Source organism: Polyodon spathula, chromosome 16, assembly GCF_017654505.1.
Source record: "Polyodon spathula isolate WHYD16114869_AA chromosome 16, ASM1765450v1, whole genome shotgun sequence".
Lineage (NCBI taxonomy): Eukaryota > Metazoa > Chordata > Actinopteri > Acipenseriformes > Polyodontidae > Polyodon > Polyodon spathula.
The window spans coordinates 3,333,307-3,353,380 of NC_054549.1; the positions used below are offsets into that span (position 1 = coordinate 3,333,307).

Genomic DNA, 20,074 nt, shown 5'->3' on the forward strand with positions numbered 1-20,074 from the left:
CCATTATCTTAGGGATCCCCAGCTGAGCTGCATCTATTCAATGGGATTCCAGTAGCAGCTCTCCTAAGCCCTAGTTGATTTTTATGACATCTCAAACAGCTAAACCACATACATTACTCTAGTCAGTCCAGTCTGCTAAACTTTAACACCACCACCAGGGAAACAATGCAGATGGTAAACTGTAAAGATTAAAACTGATTTAGAAAAATAATGTAAAACAATTTTTTTTAAAAAGAACTGTGTTTATTAGATGTCTGAGTTATTTCAGATTGTGAAATTGTGACAGCAAGATTATTTCTTATGCAAACCAGTTTTTTTTTTGACGGGCGTCTAATTGTATAAAGAAACACTCATCCCATCTCTAACCAGGAAAGCTGGTATTTAGTTCTGTATGTAATCGGATTACAAGTCGAATTAAACAACAACAAAAATCTATTGAAAAACACTTTAGGTATTTTCCCAAAGGGCCTTCTGCCAGTAAGGTTAAAAAACAAAACATATATATTTCAATGTATTTAAAACTACGATACAGGTACTAGTGCTGTCGATGGTGTAGTGGTCCTGGTAGGAAGCACCTATAGAATTACACGACTGATTTAGTGGTATTGATTGGCTGTGCTGGGACCCTTCTCTTGGGAACCAGTTTCCTGTTCACAGAGCTGAAAGTGATGGGCTTGGAGTCTTCTTTGGATCTTGATTTGGGAGGGGGGCCCTTTCTAAATTGAATCCCTGAGATTTGCTTTGTTCCTTGAGAGTCAGTAATGAGCGGAGCACATGTGGCTTGGTTCAGGACTGATCACTACAGGAAGCTGGAGCTGTGGAGTCAGTCGAGGGGAAGAGAGTTGATAGCGGAGCAAGGTGTGGAAGCAGGTAAAAGCAATATCCACGCATGGTGCGGGACTCGTATATATCTGGTTGAGCGTTTGTTTATGCGGACTGATAGGAAGGCTTTACTGTACTAGGATGATCTGCAGCTGGACTCAAGAATACTTGACAGAAAGAATACAGCTTTCGTGTGTCTCTTATTTTGGAAGTTCATGCTGTGTCTTGTAATTCTAGACAAAGAAATAGCAACTAGGAAAGTGTTATGAGACATAGAGCTTGTTTTCTAAGATCCATGGGCAGGGATTATTAAGGACCAGCTGGGATTTACTCACACATCACAAGTTGCATATACAGCATTACATAGACGAGCCCCTGCCTCAAGTTACCTAATTCCTAAACTAGATTGTAAAACCCTCTCCTTTAAATCATGCAAATAGATAGCAGGTTGTGGTAGTGCAGAAGGGTATGTGTTATAAATCGATGCACCTTGCAACTTGCAAAGTCAAGCGTTTTCTGTCAGGAGTTATGTTTGTGTTGATTTGTAGCCAAGATTATAAATCAATAATTCTTCACAGTATTCCTTGAATTTATGGAAGCAGAACTATCCTTTGCTGGTAGGTTTTTACAAATCAATGTGCGAGCGATATTAAGTGCAGGGGGCCTCTAATGTATTACTTGCTTGCACTTTCATTTCTAAAAACTTTAGCGCAGAAGGTACAGTAATGAGTGTTAATCAGTTTACTTTTAATGTTACATTTTGAGCTATTCTATGAAGGCACCTGTAACTCTATATACAGTCGATCACTTCCTTTTTGATTCAAATATAACCGAGGGCTCGGTGACTGTTCTAAAGGAATGCAAAATCCATTTGTTCAATATTGTGCATTCCTAATTTAGAGAAGTCTTACAGGAGCAAAAGCCGATCAATGCATTTCATATAGGTATTCACTAAGCTTGTCTCCGAGTACGAGTTATAAAACAGCGTGAATTTAATCAAGCAGCATTAAGGGAGTGCTAACCCAGATTTTAAAATCCCAACAGGGAAGTCCCAAATGTCAGGAAAATTGGCACTGACATTCTTTAGCTCATATTATTGACTCTAAATACAGTCTGTCTTTCAAAAAGTTTTTTTTTTTTTTTTTAAATTTTTTTTTTTATCAAAACCATAATGTTTGATATTCTTGAAACGGTTTTATAACACAGTTCAAAGTTTGGGGAGAATTAAACTATTTTATTAATAAAAAAAAAAATCATCTAAATAACCCACAGATAAAGCTTTTTGAACTGAGCCTGCTGTAAGCAGTGCTTTGCCATCTTAACAAAGTCAAGTGTTTTAGTCAGTCAGTAAGCCCCTGTTCTAGTTCATTGAAGAAATGAAATGGCTCTTAGCTGGAAAAGGGCAGTTTATCTGCTTTTCCGTCAGCTGATTTTTATTAAACGCTTCCTGAAATCTCGGTTAAAGAGAGTCTAAAGAGTCCTTTCAGCAGCTGTGCTGATCTGTTTCTGCTTAGATGTCATTTTGTTTAATAGCTCTCCCAGGTAATTCTGTGCAGGAATTAATTTGTTAAACTATTCCATTGCAGTCTTGCGACCCTTGGAGAAGAAGGAGCCTTCAACTGTTTAGTTCCCAAACATCCAAACATGTGAACGTTTGGTTTGAGCATTTTTTGTATTCCAACTGGTTGCCATGGTAAACTTTCCCCCCAAAATAAATAAATAATGCCTGTTTTTGGCTGTATGGAATAGTTTTATTGTACTATCAAAATTCTGTACAGTGTAAAACAATGCCATGAGAAGCTAACAGGTAGCCTTGTTCATACAATCTTATCATAATGAGCTGCACTCAGCAGACTGCACTGATAACTGTAATAAGAATCTGAAAATGCATGCTTTGTTGTAACCAGGCTTCAGCAAACTTTAATACAAGTCTCATGTCATGGTTTCAGTTTCTGGTTTATGAATTAAACTAATTGGAGAAACTGGCTGTTTTTTTGGATTGTAAATGCAGTTCAATAGTGGGTGTGGCAGGATATATCACAGATTTTCTATTATGGCCTAAGGACTGGCAAGCTGTGTTTTTTTGCTTTTAATCATTGTATGTGTTTTTTAAACCAGATTGTAATCACTGTACTTCAAGGTCAGTATAACGTATTCAATATGTAGGGGTGGTGTATTGGCGGGCAGTCAAGGCTGGTCAGAAGTCGCACACCCAGACTCAGAAACTGCAGTTTGAAGTGCCTTGGCGCTTTTTAATCACAAATAAACAAATGAAACACAGGAACAAAATAAAGGTTGGAACAAAACACTAACACAACACCAAACTCTTCAAATAAGCAAACCCAAAACACCCAAGGTGACGGCTATCGCAGCGTTTCCCTTTCTCTTTGTCTCTCTGGCACACTCTCTCTGCTCCACTGTGTTCTCCTACACTCACCACACACTCCTTTATCCCCAGGGGCTTCATTGATTCAATCAATCATCCAACCACCGCCTGGCCACATTCCACTCTTTTCCATTGAAACTTCAATCACTCAATAAATCATTCAATCTAACAATTAAACCATGCCATGTGGCCGTTCAAAGGGTGGCCATCTTGGGTCCAGCTTCCTTCACCAAGATGGCCGCCCACCACTATACTGTCACGCGCACACGTGCAAAGGCTCTGCTCTGTCACAGTAAAAAAAACCCGAAACACGCATCACTCCAACAGTTCAAAATAAATGACGGCAATATGAATTTGCATAAGACTGCACATGCACAACATCAATTTGTATTTGGGATAGACTATAAATAAATAGGGAATATTAAACAAAAACCGTATCGACACGAAGGCCAGAGTCTATATTTTGCCTGCATATTTGATGACGTTTAAATGTTTAGACAAAACATAAATAACTTTGAAACAGTGTGTGGGGGGTTATATCTATTCTCTACAGTCACTGTAAAGAATGCATTGCTGTCAATCCCACAAGCAAAATCAAAATCTATTATGATGTATATTGCTATAGAGCCACAATATATACATACACAGGTATACCATATACAAGATGGTTCTTAAAAGCACATGCTGTGCTCACTGTATTAGACACACTGTCTAGGTATGGGATCTGTGGAGCAGGCTCATCCCTATAGTGTACTATTGCATTGCTCATCCTAATTCCACAATGACAGAAATACTATCAAATAATTATAGTTCTAATAAATGTATTACCACACTGCAAATTAATTCTAATGTAGTTGGATGTAATGTAGTTTGCATTGTGTTTATTAAAAGGAAAAAATTAACACTCAAGCAATTAGTTATTTTACTTAGTGAAAATAACTTAACCAAAGTACAGTAATGTAATTTACATACATTTAGAATTATGATTCATTCACCAGTGCTGTGCTTGCAGGATGGAGCTGAGTTCATATTTCTATTGATTCTTTTAAGTTTCAAAGTAATTATATTTCTGTCCCGCAATCTGGTTTCATTTCAAAATGAATTTTAATTTCTTGGTATCTATCTATTAAAGTCTCCCAAAGATTAGCCTTTTGTGCATTCTACGTATTTCAGAGAGCAGGCCATGTTCCCCAGTTTAAACACTTTGCTCGGGACGCTAACAGATATCCACTACTGAGTCACCATCTCCAGACCTAGCCCTTACTTAGCATGTGAGATCTCAAAAGATCTGAATCCTAAAAGTACTGACCAAGCCCCTCTGACTAAGCCTTTATAACAGGGGTCTCCAGTACTGGTCATATTTAATTGGATCAATTAAATGTTTATTAGAAGCGTAATTGGTCCAATTTATTAAATTAGTGCACATTTGAAACAAAAACCAAGCGGGACACCGGCCCTCCAGGACCAGGATTGGACACCCCTGCTTTACAGCAAGCCTTTACTGACTATCATCAGTCAGTATGATCTATATCCACTACAGTGGTCCTTACCTAATCTGTTACTCATATGTTAGGAGTGGCTGGCACATTGACAGCCAGTCATGCATGACACAGCCTCAGATAATGCACAGCTTGCCACGAGGGCTAATTGTTATGCTTTTTTTATTTGGGATGTTATGGTCTATCTAGAAGGAATATTTGAATCTTTTAATCACACGCTTTATTTGTTCTGCCTACACTGTAAACCCCTCCTTGAGTTAAAAAGTGAGTGTACTATAGCACTATAGTTGTTAGGAACAGTCTCCATGTCCGTGTGCTCATCTTTAAGAATGAAGTTTTTGTGCACAAAAGTACATCAGGTCTGTAGCAAAGCAGATATTTTTTGTGTATTTATTTGTTTTAATCTGCAATTTGACTTTTGTGCTGCTAAACTGCCAAGTTCTTTACCATACCAGTGTAACAGATTATGCCATACTTGTAGATACACTGCTGTTACAGATTATGATGGGCTCTTCAGGTGACACGAGGTAATGAAATACAAGGCATATCACTGTCTATTAACTAGCTGTGCAGCCTTCTCACACAGTGCTTAAGACTATGCATAGAACACAAGCACAGGATTTCTATCGATATGGTAAGTCTCAGAAAAATAGCATTTTCTGTCATTTTAAAATTCATAGCATGAATATATAGCAAATAACATTAAATCATATTGTCCCCTGTATTTGTAAGGGTCTCATTGGATTAATACAGACCCATGCTGTGGATGAGATGTTAAATCAATGTCCTATTGTAAGTGACTCTGCATATAATGCACAGTTCACAGCCTACCTCTGTAAAGTGCTTTGTGATGGTGGTCCACTAGGTGCTATATAAAAATAAAGACATTAGACGTTATTACACCACAACCACACAGCAGGTGTATAGTGTAAATTTAGATTAACATATACTCCAGGGTTCACTAGAAGTGTTGCTGCCCTCTAGTGAGGGATGAAAGAAATACAGATTACAGGCTTGGAATCATTTGCATGTGAGCTTCAGATTTAGCTTGGAAAATAAATATTTATTTTGAAAAAACAGATTTATTTTTCCAGATTGAATTGCTAACGACAAAGACGTATTTCGGAGTTATCTGTTAGCTAAATGTTGAAAAGGGTTAGTATTTTTTCACTGATTTATTTTTTAGACTCCCAGCTTTAGCGTGTTAGCTTAATGTTATCTCGCAGAGTGTAAAAATAATAATAAAAAAGTATGTAAAGACTGAAGCATTTTTTAAAATTTAATCATATTGATTTTGATGTTGAATTTGTGATTTGAATATTTATAAATTATATATGAAAGTACACATTTCAAAACTTAATGTTTTTGTTAACATTCATGTATGAGCAAAATCTGAAAACAAAAAGGTTAATCTGGGAAAAATTTAAGTGAAAACATTTGAATTTCATACAGTATTAGTTTATTAGCTTGAAGTAATAGTAGTAGTTGCAAGACTCCATCAGGGCAGAAAACAAGTGATCCACTAACTGCTTAACACCCTCCTGTGTGCTAATAAGCTAATCAGACTCTCCTTCAATTACTTCCAGCAGCTACACCTGGTATCAATTGACATTAGCTGTGTCTTGGTTTAAACTCTCCCCCATACCAAAACATTTTCCAGATGTGTTCCATTCAAGTCAGAGAACACACAAAGGCATGGCAAGCAACTTGGCATTGAGACACAAGATGGGGCAGATCCAAGAGCTGTAGTTAAAAGAAAAGTTACTCCTGCATATCTCTCTATGAAACGCACGCAGCAATGACCTTCAGATAGCGGTCTGTTTAAGAGTGCTGGATGGGCAGGGAAAAGACTGCAATACTGGTACTGTACCTGCAATAGTACATAAGTACTGAGAGGCTGGTCTGTAGGGTTAGAATTATCGTGATACTATAGGTTTTTTTTGTTGTGTGTCTAAATTATTTACTGCACTGAAAAATGATTATTGATAATCCCGCTTCTGATTTATAGTTGACTGTATAGACAACATTTAAAGGAAACCAATTGATAAATCATCTGAAATCAATAACACTCTATAGTACAGAAGTGTGTTTCTGTCGTTTCATTGGTAGGTCATTTAACAGGGTTCCTGGTTTATTTTAACTCCCGAGAGATTTGTGTTTTGTATAATATTGTATATAATATAATAAAAGGTAAGCATTGAAGAGTGAGGTATGGTAAAGCACACTAAAAATGTGTCAAACCGTAATAAATGCACAGTATAACCATGGGAAAAGCAAGGTAAAATTGTTCAAATACAGCACAAAAATGCCATGGTTAACTTGTATAAGGGAACTTATTAAAATATTTAGCAAAACAACAACGTCTTTTTTTGTCAATGTTTAGAATTGTCATTTTCGGCCCATCCTATCTGGCTGTAAGTGTTGTACAAAAATAAAATCCCATCCTTGTGTGTTGTTCTAGCTGGTCAAAACCCAAGTAGTTCAGTGTATTGAAATGTTACAACATTACAGCATTTCACTGTGGTTCATGTACAGTAAATATCCTTATTTAGTGTGGGCCAGATTCAATAATAAACTTGAAAATACGACAGTTGACACACAGCCAATAAACAGGTTTGCCATATTCTACATTCTATCAAACATTCTGGAAATATTTTCCCTTCGCTCCCTCAAACTATTTAATTGCCATTCAGACTGTTATAAATAAGACAACTGGACGCAGCACAACAATGTTACAAATGTTTGTACTTATGAAATCCACATGAAAGAGTGTTGTTGATTTCTGAGAGCAGCGGTCAGCAAGCTACCGACCTCTGTAGGACAAAGGCCAGCCACTTTCGAGCTCACTGGGCTCCTGGCCAGTAGGCTACACTATAGCACAATGAGGAGAAACAGTCTCTGCCGGTTTTACCTCCCTAACCCATGGGAGTGCCAGACCCAATGCGACGCTTCCTTCGGAATCCCCAGCGAAGACCAGTGACTCCGCAATGACTCATCCTACACACCGCGCGGTTGCGCTTTAACCCTGTGCTGTATTACTCACCCTGCACACCACAGAGCTGTGTTTTAACCCTGTGCTGTATCACTCACCCTGCACACCACAGAGCTGTGTTTTAACCCTGTGCTGTATTACTCACCCTGCACACCACAGAGCTGTGTTTTAACCCTGTGCTGTATCTCACCCTGCACACCACAGAGCTGTGTTTTAACCCTGTGCTGTATCACTCACCCTGCACACCACAGAGCTGTGCTTTAACCCTGTTTTGCTGTTGGGAATTTGACATACAAGTAAATACTTACTATGGAAGTTGTTTCACACTTACCTGAACTACCATGGGTTGTATTTGCAGACATGTGTCTGAAAAAAAAATCTTGAAAACAAAAAGAAACCATAGGGGACTTGAGAGGATTCTGTTTTGGCTAATGAGAGGAAAACATTTTAATTACACTTTTAACACTATGCCCCCGCCATGATGTTTCAGATTCAGACAGCCTCTCCAGCCCCACCCGCATGAGTCTCAGCCTATCAGATGGTGAGGATCAGATGGACCGCCTCCAACAGGTGGAGCTTGCCCGAACCACGCCCATGTCTCACTGGAAGGCGGGGACTGTGCAAGCCTGGCTGGAAGTCATCATGGCCATGCCTATGTATATCAAAGCCTGCACAGACAACATCAAGAGTGGCAAGGTAAGGAATGAAATCACTCCCTCCAGCTGCCTCCTCTCCATTGATGTTGCACTGTGGGGTATTTGGCATTTTGAAGATGGTGGAAGGCAAGAATGGAGGATGCACAAAGGTGAGGGTCCAGAACGTGGTGCTTCGGTCAAGCAAGTCCAGTGCATGGTAGGAGGGGTAGGTTTAGACAGGTGTTAACAAAAACAATGTTAACAAAAACATTCAGGTGGGTCTTGAGAAGGCAGTGAGAGACAGAGCAGACCCGAGGTTCTCCGGTAGCTGGTTCCACCACAAAGGGGCTAGGGAAAAGTAGGAGCGGACATGGGAGGATGGAGAGCGGAGGGAACGTATGGCCAGTAGAGGAGGAGCGGAGAGGATGAGAGGGATTGGAGGTAAGAGGAGGCAATGTGTTGAAGAGAGTAGTGTGCAAGAACAAGGAACTTGAATTGGAGCAGAGAGAGGTAGCCAGTGGAGGGTGCTAAGCAGAGGGGCAGTAAAGATTTATTTTTTGTCCGTCAGGTAAAAATCCCATCTTAGACCTTCATCCTTTGGCAAATGTGGTTAAAACGTTGTCAGCCAACTGTATTTTAGCATTTTTGCTGTAACAGTACAGTTCACACAGAGGCTCTATGTTGCACACAGTACAGTTCACACAGAGGCTCTATGTTGCACACAGTACAGTTCACACAGAGGCGTTATGCTGCACACAGGAAAGTACGAGTCAGGTGGGTTCTTGTTACCTGTAGCACAGGACGTGAATGGGGAGGATACCAAATATCAAACTTAAAACCTTATTACACCTCTAGGTGCAAGTGGAATTTAATTATGAAGTGTTATTCCATGCTTACAGGAAAACAGTGGTCAGAATTAGTGTTACTCTGAAATGATTAATGAATCGGCTCTTTGTGGTTCGTAACTCTAGGCAGCAATCTTTAAAAGTAAAAGTAATAGTTTTGTTTCCCAATTTAAAAATACATTACTTTGTATATATTTAATTGTAATAGTGTGACACATATATGGACAAGTATAACAAACTCAAAATAATGAATAAGCAATATTTATAAATATGCTTTATATATTACAGAAATGTTGAATGCTGTAGTTTTAAACACAATTTTTAAAGTGCCAGAACATTGGCGAACCAAAGATTCAGGTAAAACACATAAAATAACACAACCCGATAATATCTATTATATACATTTTAAGTCAAAACATATATTTAACAAGCTTGTTAGAGAAAGTTTACTTAAGGTTATAATGCATTACAATTGTCAATGTAAATTATTGGGAGTTTGAGTCTCACCGGGAGATGAAATCAGGAGATGAAATCAGGAGACTTGGCAAGTATGCCTTGTGCACTGGTCGTAAATGTGTGGGATGTAACGTTATCTGATAGATGACAGCAACTCATTCGTTTTATTTTTATTCTCCCTTCATTAATTATTATTTTTAAAAAATGATTGCTGTTTCTTCATCTCTGCTGTCTGCTTTTTTTTTTTTTTTTTTTTTGTTATCGGGGTGAGCATCCTGATTGTTTGTAACTGTTCCAATAATATAGCACATGGCCTTTTATAAAAGCTATTCACCCAATTTAAACAGAGCCCTGTGTGTCTGTCAGGTGCTGCTGGGTTTGACAGATGAAGACCTGGAGCTGGGGCTGGGTGTTACAAGCTCAATGCACAGGCGGAAGCTGCGACTGGCCATTGAAGATTACCGGGAAGCGGAGACAGGCAAGGGGTAAATGAACCGGTTCATCCTTTCTGTCAGGACAGCAGTGCCTGTGGACTTGTCTTTTTTACTTATCAACATCACACTAAACACAAGCTAGTGCTTGACCCTGTATCCAACTAGAAATCCCAGCAATGACCAGAGCTGGTAGTTATCTGGCTTTTAAACTGGTCTTGCTGGTTCAAGAGACTTAATGAAGCCAAAAAATATATATTTTACTGTGAAATAATGTGTCAATGTATGTCTTAACTACTGTGGAACAGGTTATGCAAAAACTGGACTCCAGTTCACCAGTAATTTTCACCAGTAATTTCCACAAGGGTGAAAATCTCTATTTGGCACATTGTCTCAAATACAATTCCAGTCTTTTCAAATTGGAACCAGGAGCTGGGAGTACCAGGTGTCTAGGCACTTCCGTTGCAAGGCACCCCCTCCTAGCGGTCCCACACTGGTGCTGCCTGGCCTCTCACTCCAGGGATGCAGTTCCAGTCCACACTTTAGCAAGCTGAGAGACAGTGCCATCACTTTGTGTAGCAACTGGGTTTAAAAAAAAACAACAACTTAGACCTAACTATAATAAGAAAAACTCTAATGTGACTGTCAGGGTCCCAGTTCAAACCACTTTCATCTCGTCTGTCTCCTGCCAGTGGAAACTGACAGGAATTATTTCTAATGGCTTTCAGTTTAATGTAAATGTGGAGATTGTTTAAGGTGGAATGTCTCAGGTTGTTTTTCCTCACAATGAAATACAGTTTGAAGTTACAAAGCCCCCTGTAAGCCAAGTCATCACAAAGTGTATTTCATTGTAGATTTTGGATCCCAAATAGAGCCCAAGACTGATATTGATACGTCTGGGACAGCAGGTGGTTACTGAAGACAAGGGTGGCCTTAATATTGAAGGTTGCATTGCTTTCAAGAGGAGCAAATTAGGCCTTAATTGCAGGGCGATTGTGACAGGATATCAAAGGGTTGTTGAGATTCAAAGACAGCAACTGCGGGTTTAAGCACTGGGGCGTGTATTACACAAAAATAAATACAAACACTGCTCACGGAGCAAAATAAAAAGTCACAAACACCATCAACAAAAACACAGGAACAAAGGAACTGGCACAAGGGCCAAAATAAAAGGTTTAAATAAAACAATAAATACTAACTATGCTGTCAGGCTGGCCATTCACCTTCACTGTCTACCAACAAATAATACACAATTTTAACCCACTGGTTACACTCACCCAAACACCAAACTCCAACCACAGGACTTCCCCTCCTTAAATACCATGTGGCTGGAGCCTAATTAACAATTAATAATTGAATATGGCTGGAGCCTTAATTCTCACATGTATTTGGCAGAGATAGGAATTAACCCCATCCCTGCCAACCAGCACCAGCAATACACCAACCACACTATTTACAAACAGGAACCAGCCCTGCCTCAGTGCTGTTTATAAACAAGCTTTAGAGAACCTCAGATGGTTATTTTCTATGAAGGGCATATTGTCAACTATTGGTTGACGAGAATGTAAAGCATTTGCCCAGAATGTAACCCTGTCTTTTTCCAGGCTGTCGAAAGCAGCTGATATGGATCATCACTGGGTGGCCAAGGCCTGGCTGAGTGACATCGGGCTGCCCCAGTACTCCCAGTCCTTTCAGAACAACCAGGTGGACGGGCGCATGCTGAGCTCGCTGAGCCGCCGAGACCTGGAGAAGTACCTGAGCGTGTCCAAGAAAACACACCAGGTCAGCATAATGCTGGCGATCGAGCTGCTGCACCTGCTCAGTTTCGACAAGGAGGTGAGCCACTCAGACATGCTGTAAACACATTCAAGCCTTTACTGATTAAGGAGGGGAGGGAATCTACACTTGCAACCTCTCCACTACCCAGTACTTAATTCAGGGGCATGTAATGAAGCATAGTAACGGCTTGCTAAAGTATAGGTAAGCGTTGTAAAGCCCACAGGCATATGGTAAAGCATAGTAATAAAAGCATGATAAATTATGGGAAATGGATAGTATAACCACGAGAAAGCTACAATTACCATGCAAATTTAAAGTGGTAGACATTTATAAGGGTAGGGATGGACCGATAATTGATTATTGGGGTAGTATTATTGATAATTTGTCTAGTCTTGATTATTTGTTGTATTGAAATGTTATTAGCGTATTAGAAGTGATAATCTTGCTTCTGACTGTAAAGTTAAATGGAGCAGCACCACTGCTAGTGAGATGTCTTATTCCTCTCTCTTCCTGTAGTTTGTGAATAAAGAGATGCTTAGGGTGGCAAGTGCCATATCGTTAAACAGAGCATTGGAAAATATAGATGTATTTGTTTAGAAGTTAAACCGGGCATTAGTAAATGTCTTTAATTCTGCGGTTGTTGCTTTATTTTAAAAAGCTGGCAAGCGAAAAAACAGATGGAAAAAGAGAGCCTGGGGGAGAGAAAGAACCCTAACTAGGGAGTAAGTCTCAATTAACAAGAGTTAAAACACAAGTTAATATATAAGCAGTTATCGTCGTCATTTTCATTATTGCCCAACACCAAGGTCTTACATTGCTACAGGGTTTTCCAGTCTAGCAAAAATGATTCGAATTCCTCATTTTTGTTTCTTTCTTGTGCTTATCATCTGCAGGTCCTACAGGAAAGGAGATCACATTGTGAGAATCAAAACACTGACCCCATTGTGTGGACGAACCAACGAGTGATGAAGTGGATCAGAGACATCGACCTCAAGGTGAGCTACTACAAAGACTGTATACTCCACTGTTTAAATAACTCCTCATCAGAATGTGACAAAGAGACATTGAGAGTGAATATATTGGTTAAATATTGGTGCTAGAATTAATTGCAGTGATCACTTTGGAAATATACCTCATCACTTCTTAAACACAGACCCGATAACGACAACAAGAAACAATTATTACTTAGAGACGTTACACGCTTTCAGACAGTTATTAGTGAAACACGCCCTTGAGACTTGACTGGAGTCTTTAAAATCAAAAAGGGGATGAGAAACCATAGCTAATACTGGAGGTGTGTCATTTGTCTACATTTATAACAGTTTAGCACAACCGTACATTTTAAATGTTCTGAATATAGTGCTCATGAAATGCAAAAGAGACAGCACACCTCAATCCTGACCTGAAGCAGAGATCACCAAATGAATTACAATTGTAGCTGGGTTTAAACCTAGGCCTGATAGGCTAGAGAGTTAGCCCACTGGACTCCAAAGTCTACATTTTCCATTCCACGGTCTATACTAAATGCATAGAATGTGTCTGTCAGAAACTATCTTCAGATGAGCACACTAACAGCTGGGGCAGTCTTGTTGAAAGCTATCTTGATTTCCCACATCATCAGGAGTATGTTGACAGTCTGCAAAACAGTGGGGTCCATGGAGCAGTTTTGGTGCTGGAGCCTGCCTTCCACACAGAGGCCATGGCAAACACCCTGGGCATCCCCAGCAGCAAGCACATCGTCCGCAGACACCTCATGGAGGAGATGAGGGCCCTGATCAGCTCCTCCAGGTGAGCACTCCTCTACACTTTCATCTGACACCCATGTTAGCTCAGCACTTCTCCACACTTTCATTTGACACCCATGTGACCGTTCCTTTAGATCAACTTATTTTGTGCAGAAACTGTTACATTGTACACACTAAACCAGTGCTTTGTTTTCTTTGCAACATTTTGTCTATTATCCCTGGTGAGCAGGATATAGTGCCGGTACATATGTCTGTGCATCCCTATGTACATCCATACATACATGTGTCATTCTTCAGTGTTTTACATGAATATATAGAAAAATTCTTGGATAAACCCGGCTAACGACATTCTTTAGACAAGAATCTGAGAATAAGGATTTTTTTGTCTTTGTTACAACCATGTCTTTAATTATTACATTGAAACATTTGAACCCCTGACCAGGTCTTGGAGCACTTAATCTACAAATTATACCTTTTTTTTTCTTCAAGTCTGCTGTTCAGCTGTATCCAGAACTTAGTGTCAGAGGACCTTGCAGTTCTGAATTGCATACAGGCTGACCTGCAGGCACCCGGCCAGCCACAGGGATTGCTGGCGTGCAGTGAGCCAAGGATTCCCCAGCTGACCTAACAACCACCAAACCTCAGCCGACGCTCCCTGGGAACTCCCGTCCACTGTCGGCAGTGGCATAGCTTGGATTTGATCCGGCAATCTCCAAGCTATAGTGTGTATCCTGCACTCTGGGCGGAGCGCCTTTACTGGGTGCACCACTTGGGAGCCCCAAATTATGCCTTTTAAACCTGGAATGGAACAGAACTCTGAATTTGCCAAACTTTAGAGACCTGTCAATTGGGGGAGCTGTGTTTTATCCAGCTTTTATTCTAACCTATTTTGCGTTCACTTCACCCAATAAATATGCAACTCATTTACTGTATTTCTTTCGATAGAGGCACAGCACACACTGTGAACCCCATCTGTTCTGTTATTTGGTTTAAGCTCAGGTCTCAGGATGTCTCAATGGAATAATTACAGTATTTGTCTAAAGTTTAAAGCTGACTGACCAGTGGGTGTCACTGTTATACCTTGTGAAGACAAAGACCATCTGTAATAGGGATGGCCTGGGAGTGTCAGCTAAAGCTGGAGACAGGCTTGCAACAGCTTTCCAACCTCATCATGTCTCATGGATCTATAGAAATACATACAACTGTAAATGTGATATAGGTCCCAGATAAACAGGTGCCTCTTTATACAGTATTTATAGATTTTGATACTTGCACAATTGCAGCACCTGTATAAGCAATTCTCTAAACATGTACGAATATAATGTGACTGCACAAGATAATAAAAGGTGTCATAGTTGCATTGAATTTGTCATTACCTCTAATGATACATTTAGAAAAAAAAAATCTCAAGAGCATAAGACAATTGATAAACGAGAGGATCAAGAGATGGTGCCTCTGTTACAAATCGTGGCAGATCATTCCATAACTTTGCCACCTGGCTTTTTTCTCTATAACCTGGGAATGCTGAGTAAACCTTTGCCCTGAGTAAATCTTTTAGATATAGGGGAGCAAGGCCATTTAATGCTTTATAAGTTAGAAGCAGGACCTTAAAATCAATCCTAAACCATACAGGAAGCCATTATATGGCTGCTAACGCAGGGGTAATGCGTTCGTGCTTTTTTGTTCTTGTTAAAACTATTGCAGCAGCATTTTGCACAAGCTGCAATCAAGATAAAAACAACTTGAAATGCCAGAGAAAAGAGCAATAATCAATCCTAGATGTTATAAAAGCATGCATCAGTCTCTCACCCTCTGGCAGCGAAAGAGAATGTCAACACTAACTATACCATTAAACTGTCTGAAAACGAGTCTTTTTAAACAATTACGCCAGTAAAACTGTTTAAGTACATTTTAAAGTTGGATGTTCAGAGCTCTTTATTCCAAATTGACAATAGCAGTTTTTTTTTTTTTAGTAAAGAAAAATGAGCCAAATAAAGTCACCAAACCACGAGTCTTTAAATCGTCTGCTCCGTTTCTATGTTGTTTGTTATTGAACTGATATTGGCGTTGTGTGAATGTTTTGTGAATTCCCCCTGACTCCTGACTGCCCTCCCTGTTTTTGCAGAGTGGGTTTACAGCAGGGTTATGAGCGGTCCACCCCTTCCGTCATACTGCAGGGCTCACTGGGGCGCCTCTCCAGCTCCGTGTGCAGGCAGAGTGCAGACGAGCACAGCCTGAAGGGCAGGGCAGGCAAGGTGGGTAACAACCTGCTCCACCACTATAACTGCCAGCATGATTACACGGCATGACTAAGAAAATAACACAAAATAAACTTATTTAGAGTTCAGTAGCTGCTCTTCAAGTTTATGCTGTCTGGCATACATGTTGTATTTGAAATATATCTATATTAGACCGGCCAAAGTCTCTTTAGAAGTATTGTAAGAGCCAGCCCCATTTAATGAGCTGCCACTTTGGAAACAGCAAGGGAAAACATAACAATTGTAGAATAATGTAGCCTGAGATTAAGTGTGTACGTTCTACTTTATTTTTTTTTTCAAACCTGACCTGTCTCTTCCTCTGTTGCAGCCCCCTCTGTCCAAAGCATTATGTAGGAAGGAGCTTGAAGGACGTTACAACTCCTTCCCGAGAGAGAGCCGTGGAGAGGGAAGTCCACACAAGCCTGGAGGGAGCCCCAAGCACAGCTTCAGAGAGACAGAAGTCACCAATGTGTAAAACACCACTTGAGGAGAAAACTGAACCATTGCGTGTCAGGACCCAGGATGGAGAGGGGTTAGAGTCTCTACAAATGAGTTCTACAGGCTGACATCGTTTACAGGCCCACAAGCAATGTTAACTGGATGTTCTGTCACCATGGAAACCTGCAGAATCCCAGACTAGCGCTGTCTGAATATTTCAAGAAGTGGCTTAAAAATGGAGAGCTTTTACTGCCCCTGACAATTTAAAAAAAAAAAAAAAAAAAAAAAAAGTTAGCAACAGGGTGACAGCAGAGGTCATTGATATGGGAAATGTATCTTAAAGCACTAGGACCTCTCTGAAGTTAATCAATAGAACACTTACAGTATCTCTGTTTAAAACAGTGCCATTCAGTGCCACACGTATTAATGTGCTCCAATACTATTCCCTCACCTTCCTGTATTGGGAATAAAGACACAATGTTTAATACTATTGCAAGATAGATCACTATAATATACTGCCTTTACATTGAAAAAGTGAGGGTGTGTAGAATGTAGGTTATTTCTTGTAAGTAATTCTCCAGCAAGAGTTTTTATTGGTAATAATATTATAAACAGTAGTATTGTTAGAGTATTTTTTTTAGATTCAGCAAAAAGCAACCAGAATGTATTGCAAGTCTTCTATGATACTGTTACAATGTCCTCAGACATTGCTAGACTTTTGGCATTATTGTTAAAGAAGGGAGTGTTCTCAATTTATTTCAGAGGTTTTTTTTTTTTTTATTTGCTTTATTACATGTATTCTCAGAAGGAGATACAGCCCTGAAAACACAACACATTGTCCAGATTACCCAATAACCTAAAAATATAACTCGACTTGCTGCTTCTACCTGTCCTCATGTTCATTCATAACCCATCAACCTGTTGCCACCATAACTTGTACCCAAACAAAATGGGGGGGGGGGGGGGGGGGGCACAATTTCCCATTAATAGACCAGACAGACAATGTCCCCTCTGCAGCAGCAGGTACACAGCAACGTGTAACATAGACAATCAATGCAGCTCATTATCTCTTGAACTGCCTCATTTTCTTTTCTAATTGCCATTGTTCCTATCTTCAGTGTATAAAACCTAACGTTATTTGGTTGAAGTGCCTCAAGCACATCAGACAACAAACACTATCGTCAGAATCTAGTATCATGAAACTTGTTTACAGCAGTCAGTGGAGGTCAGTCTGTGCATCAGATGAGGACTTGTGTGTTGGCTCTAGAAGTGCTAATATTGATTTCTTATGTTTTTGTCTGTATCAGTTTTCACCTGGCTCAGAACTTGCTTTGAGCTTGTCTGGGTAACTGCCTAGCACTGATCTGATATGCACATTCCATTCAAATCATGTGACAATGTGACCTTTCCACTCTGCTGACCCATTCTGCATGTATAGAGGAAGTCGGTTCTGTCCGGGGCAGTTAGAAATTTTAAGACAAACTCAGAGACAGGTGAACAGATTTATAGAAAATGACAACAACTCATTATTGGATTGCCAGAACCCAGAAAAAGTAAACAAAAATACCCCCAGTAAATATTACCTATTATGTATTCCCACCACTTCATAGATCTTACATTTTCCATAATAAGACACAAGTTATGGCAAAAGTGTATTAGATTTTTCATTGGTTTCTGTTTCATTAATAATTTACTAGCCACTCCTTATAGATCTCTCACGGCTGCACTTTGTGTGTCCCTGCATTCCACTTCCAGAGACCCCATAAAGAACAAACAGGAGCCACCGACAGTCCTTGCTTGAGTAGCGAGGATTTACTGCTGGGATCTCTTTGCACAGACATGCCAGAAGCGCAGTAATGAAGTCCTTATTATTTGATTTGACCTTTATTTAACCAGGAAGCCACTTCTGATGCATAAATAATAATAATAATAATAATAATAATGCCAAGAATAAGCACCAAGAAGGAATTTAGTTCATTAATATCTTTAAAAAAAAAACCGCATTTCCACCAAACCTTTACCAAGGGGGCAGTCTCTACACGTGAGGATAATCAGCAGGGCAGGCACACTATTCTGAGTTGTCTCCAGTATTGCTGTATACAGGTGTTAGTGTTACAATGCAAGTTTAATATTTAAATGTATAGTTTACAGTAAGTACAAATAATACTACTAAAATACAATATGAAGTAGGATGCAAGACTTGGGATTAAAAGTTATATCTACAATGACATAGTAGTAGTGCAATAGTGCAAGGATAGTGTATTAGCTGAGGATCCACAGGTCAGGCAAGTCCAGTGCAGAGTAAGGGGGCTAGATCAAGACATGTTAAGAACTACCAGCCATCTCATTGTAAAGCCCTTTAAAAACATGGGTGCATCATGTCACTCATTTGTACTTTTGCTTTGGTAAATAACAAAACTGACACTGAAATAGGTGAATGACTTTTTAAATAGTGAAAATTGAGAATTTATTGCAAGAAATTCAATGTATCTTCAATAATAAGGACACCCTTTTATTAAGGCCATTTTGTTGGTCTCTTCATTGGCCTTAATAGAGAGGCTTCAGGAACAAGTACATACTGGTTATCATTGGCCCCTTAACACATAACCACAGCGTTGTCATTGGAAATCATTTGGTAAAGGCATATCAGAACAAACAGCTTACACAGATGAAGGCTTGAGCCAAAACCCTTGTTTACTTTTATATTTTGTAACAGCGCTGGTTTGTTTGACCTTTCACAGTTAGTGCAACCTTTACAGTTAAGTAAAGGTTTTGATAAACAGGATCGTTTAGGGGTTTGACAGTTGCCACTCCCTAATTTACTGTGCATAATCCCAAGCTGAGACGCAGTTCTTCAGTCCATAGGTAATCATCTGCAGAAGAGGGACTCTTTCATGCTAGACATTGCACAGGCAATTGCAAAAACTAGTATTCTGAATACTTTGTTTGCAAGAGATTGCACGATACAATTTCTAGTTGAAAAACAGTGCAGTAAGTTGTGTCTGGGGCTAGTTTCATGTGTAAATTGCTTCAACTTATTATTATTATTTTTTTTTTTTTTTTTTTAACTGTCAACTTACATTTTATGATTCTTGCAATCATTGCGTGTTTCTTATGCCTGTTACTCATTGGTTTTATATACAGTATATATTTATTTGTATAAGATGTTAAGGGGCTTTGATTGCACTGGATCCCAGATCCAGTTTAAGGTTCTGAACCAGCAAGCACATATGAACTTAAAGCATATATGGACTACTGTAATCAAGGTCAGTAGATTAAGTCTAGAAACAAAAATGCTATCCGTCTTCCTTAATTATAAGATCCGGTATCCATTTATGTATTTACTTTTTACACATTACCCCTTGAAATGCACTACAGTTTATTCCCAGCAAAACCGAAGGAAACTGGAGCAAAGGTGATAAATCATTAGATGGTGCTGGAATAGAACTGAACTGAGATGACAGCACTTTACACTAATTTATAAAATAATAATAATGAAGAAGAAGAAATCGCTCTGCTTGTGTAAATACTTAAAAGGTAGATGATGTATTTCCATTAGTGGTTTTCTTTAAAAATACGCTAGGTTTGTGAAACTGGCCCATAAGCTTATTTTGGTCTGCTGTGTTCAGTGATGTTCATGACAAAATATTCGTGTGTTGGACTTCATAGCTGTTGTGTTTGTAATGACAGTGTCCTTTGTTTCTATCATTACACGGTCCAGCTACAAGTAACTAACTAGGGGTAGAGGTGCTCTCCTTTCTAATAGATTTTCCTGTTTCATGGGAATG

General features: G+C 39.4%; 1 protein-coding gene across 6 annotated transcripts in view; it reads left to right on the top strand.

Moving 5' to 3' along the window:
* The window catches only part of LOC121329091 (kazrin-like), a 287,130-nt gene extending 269,960 nt beyond the window's left edge, over positions 1 to 17,170 (top strand). For 5 of the 6 annotated variants that reach the window (XM_041274415.1, XM_041274416.1, XM_041274418.1 and 2 more), the window contains 7 exons: positions 8,190 to 8,395; positions 10,002 to 10,120; positions 11,671 to 11,902; positions 12,739 to 12,840; positions 13,467 to 13,633; positions 15,716 to 15,845; positions 16,177 to 17,170. In XM_041274415.1, the coding sequence (XP_041130349.1) occupies positions 8,190 to 8,395; positions 10,002 to 10,120; positions 11,671 to 11,902; positions 12,739 to 12,840; positions 13,467 to 13,633; positions 15,716 to 15,845; positions 16,177 to 16,323 (1,103 nt within the window). In that variant the 3' untranslated portion in view covers positions 16,324 to 17,170. Of the gene's footprint in view, positions 1 to 8,189; positions 8,396 to 10,001; positions 10,121 to 11,670; positions 11,903 to 12,738; positions 12,841 to 13,466; positions 13,634 to 14,079; positions 14,523 to 15,715; positions 15,846 to 16,176 lie in introns of those variants that run through there. The other variant, XM_041274417.1, reaches the window with a different exon arrangement.
* The last annotated feature ends 2,904 nt before the right edge of the window (positions 17,171 to 20,074 follow it).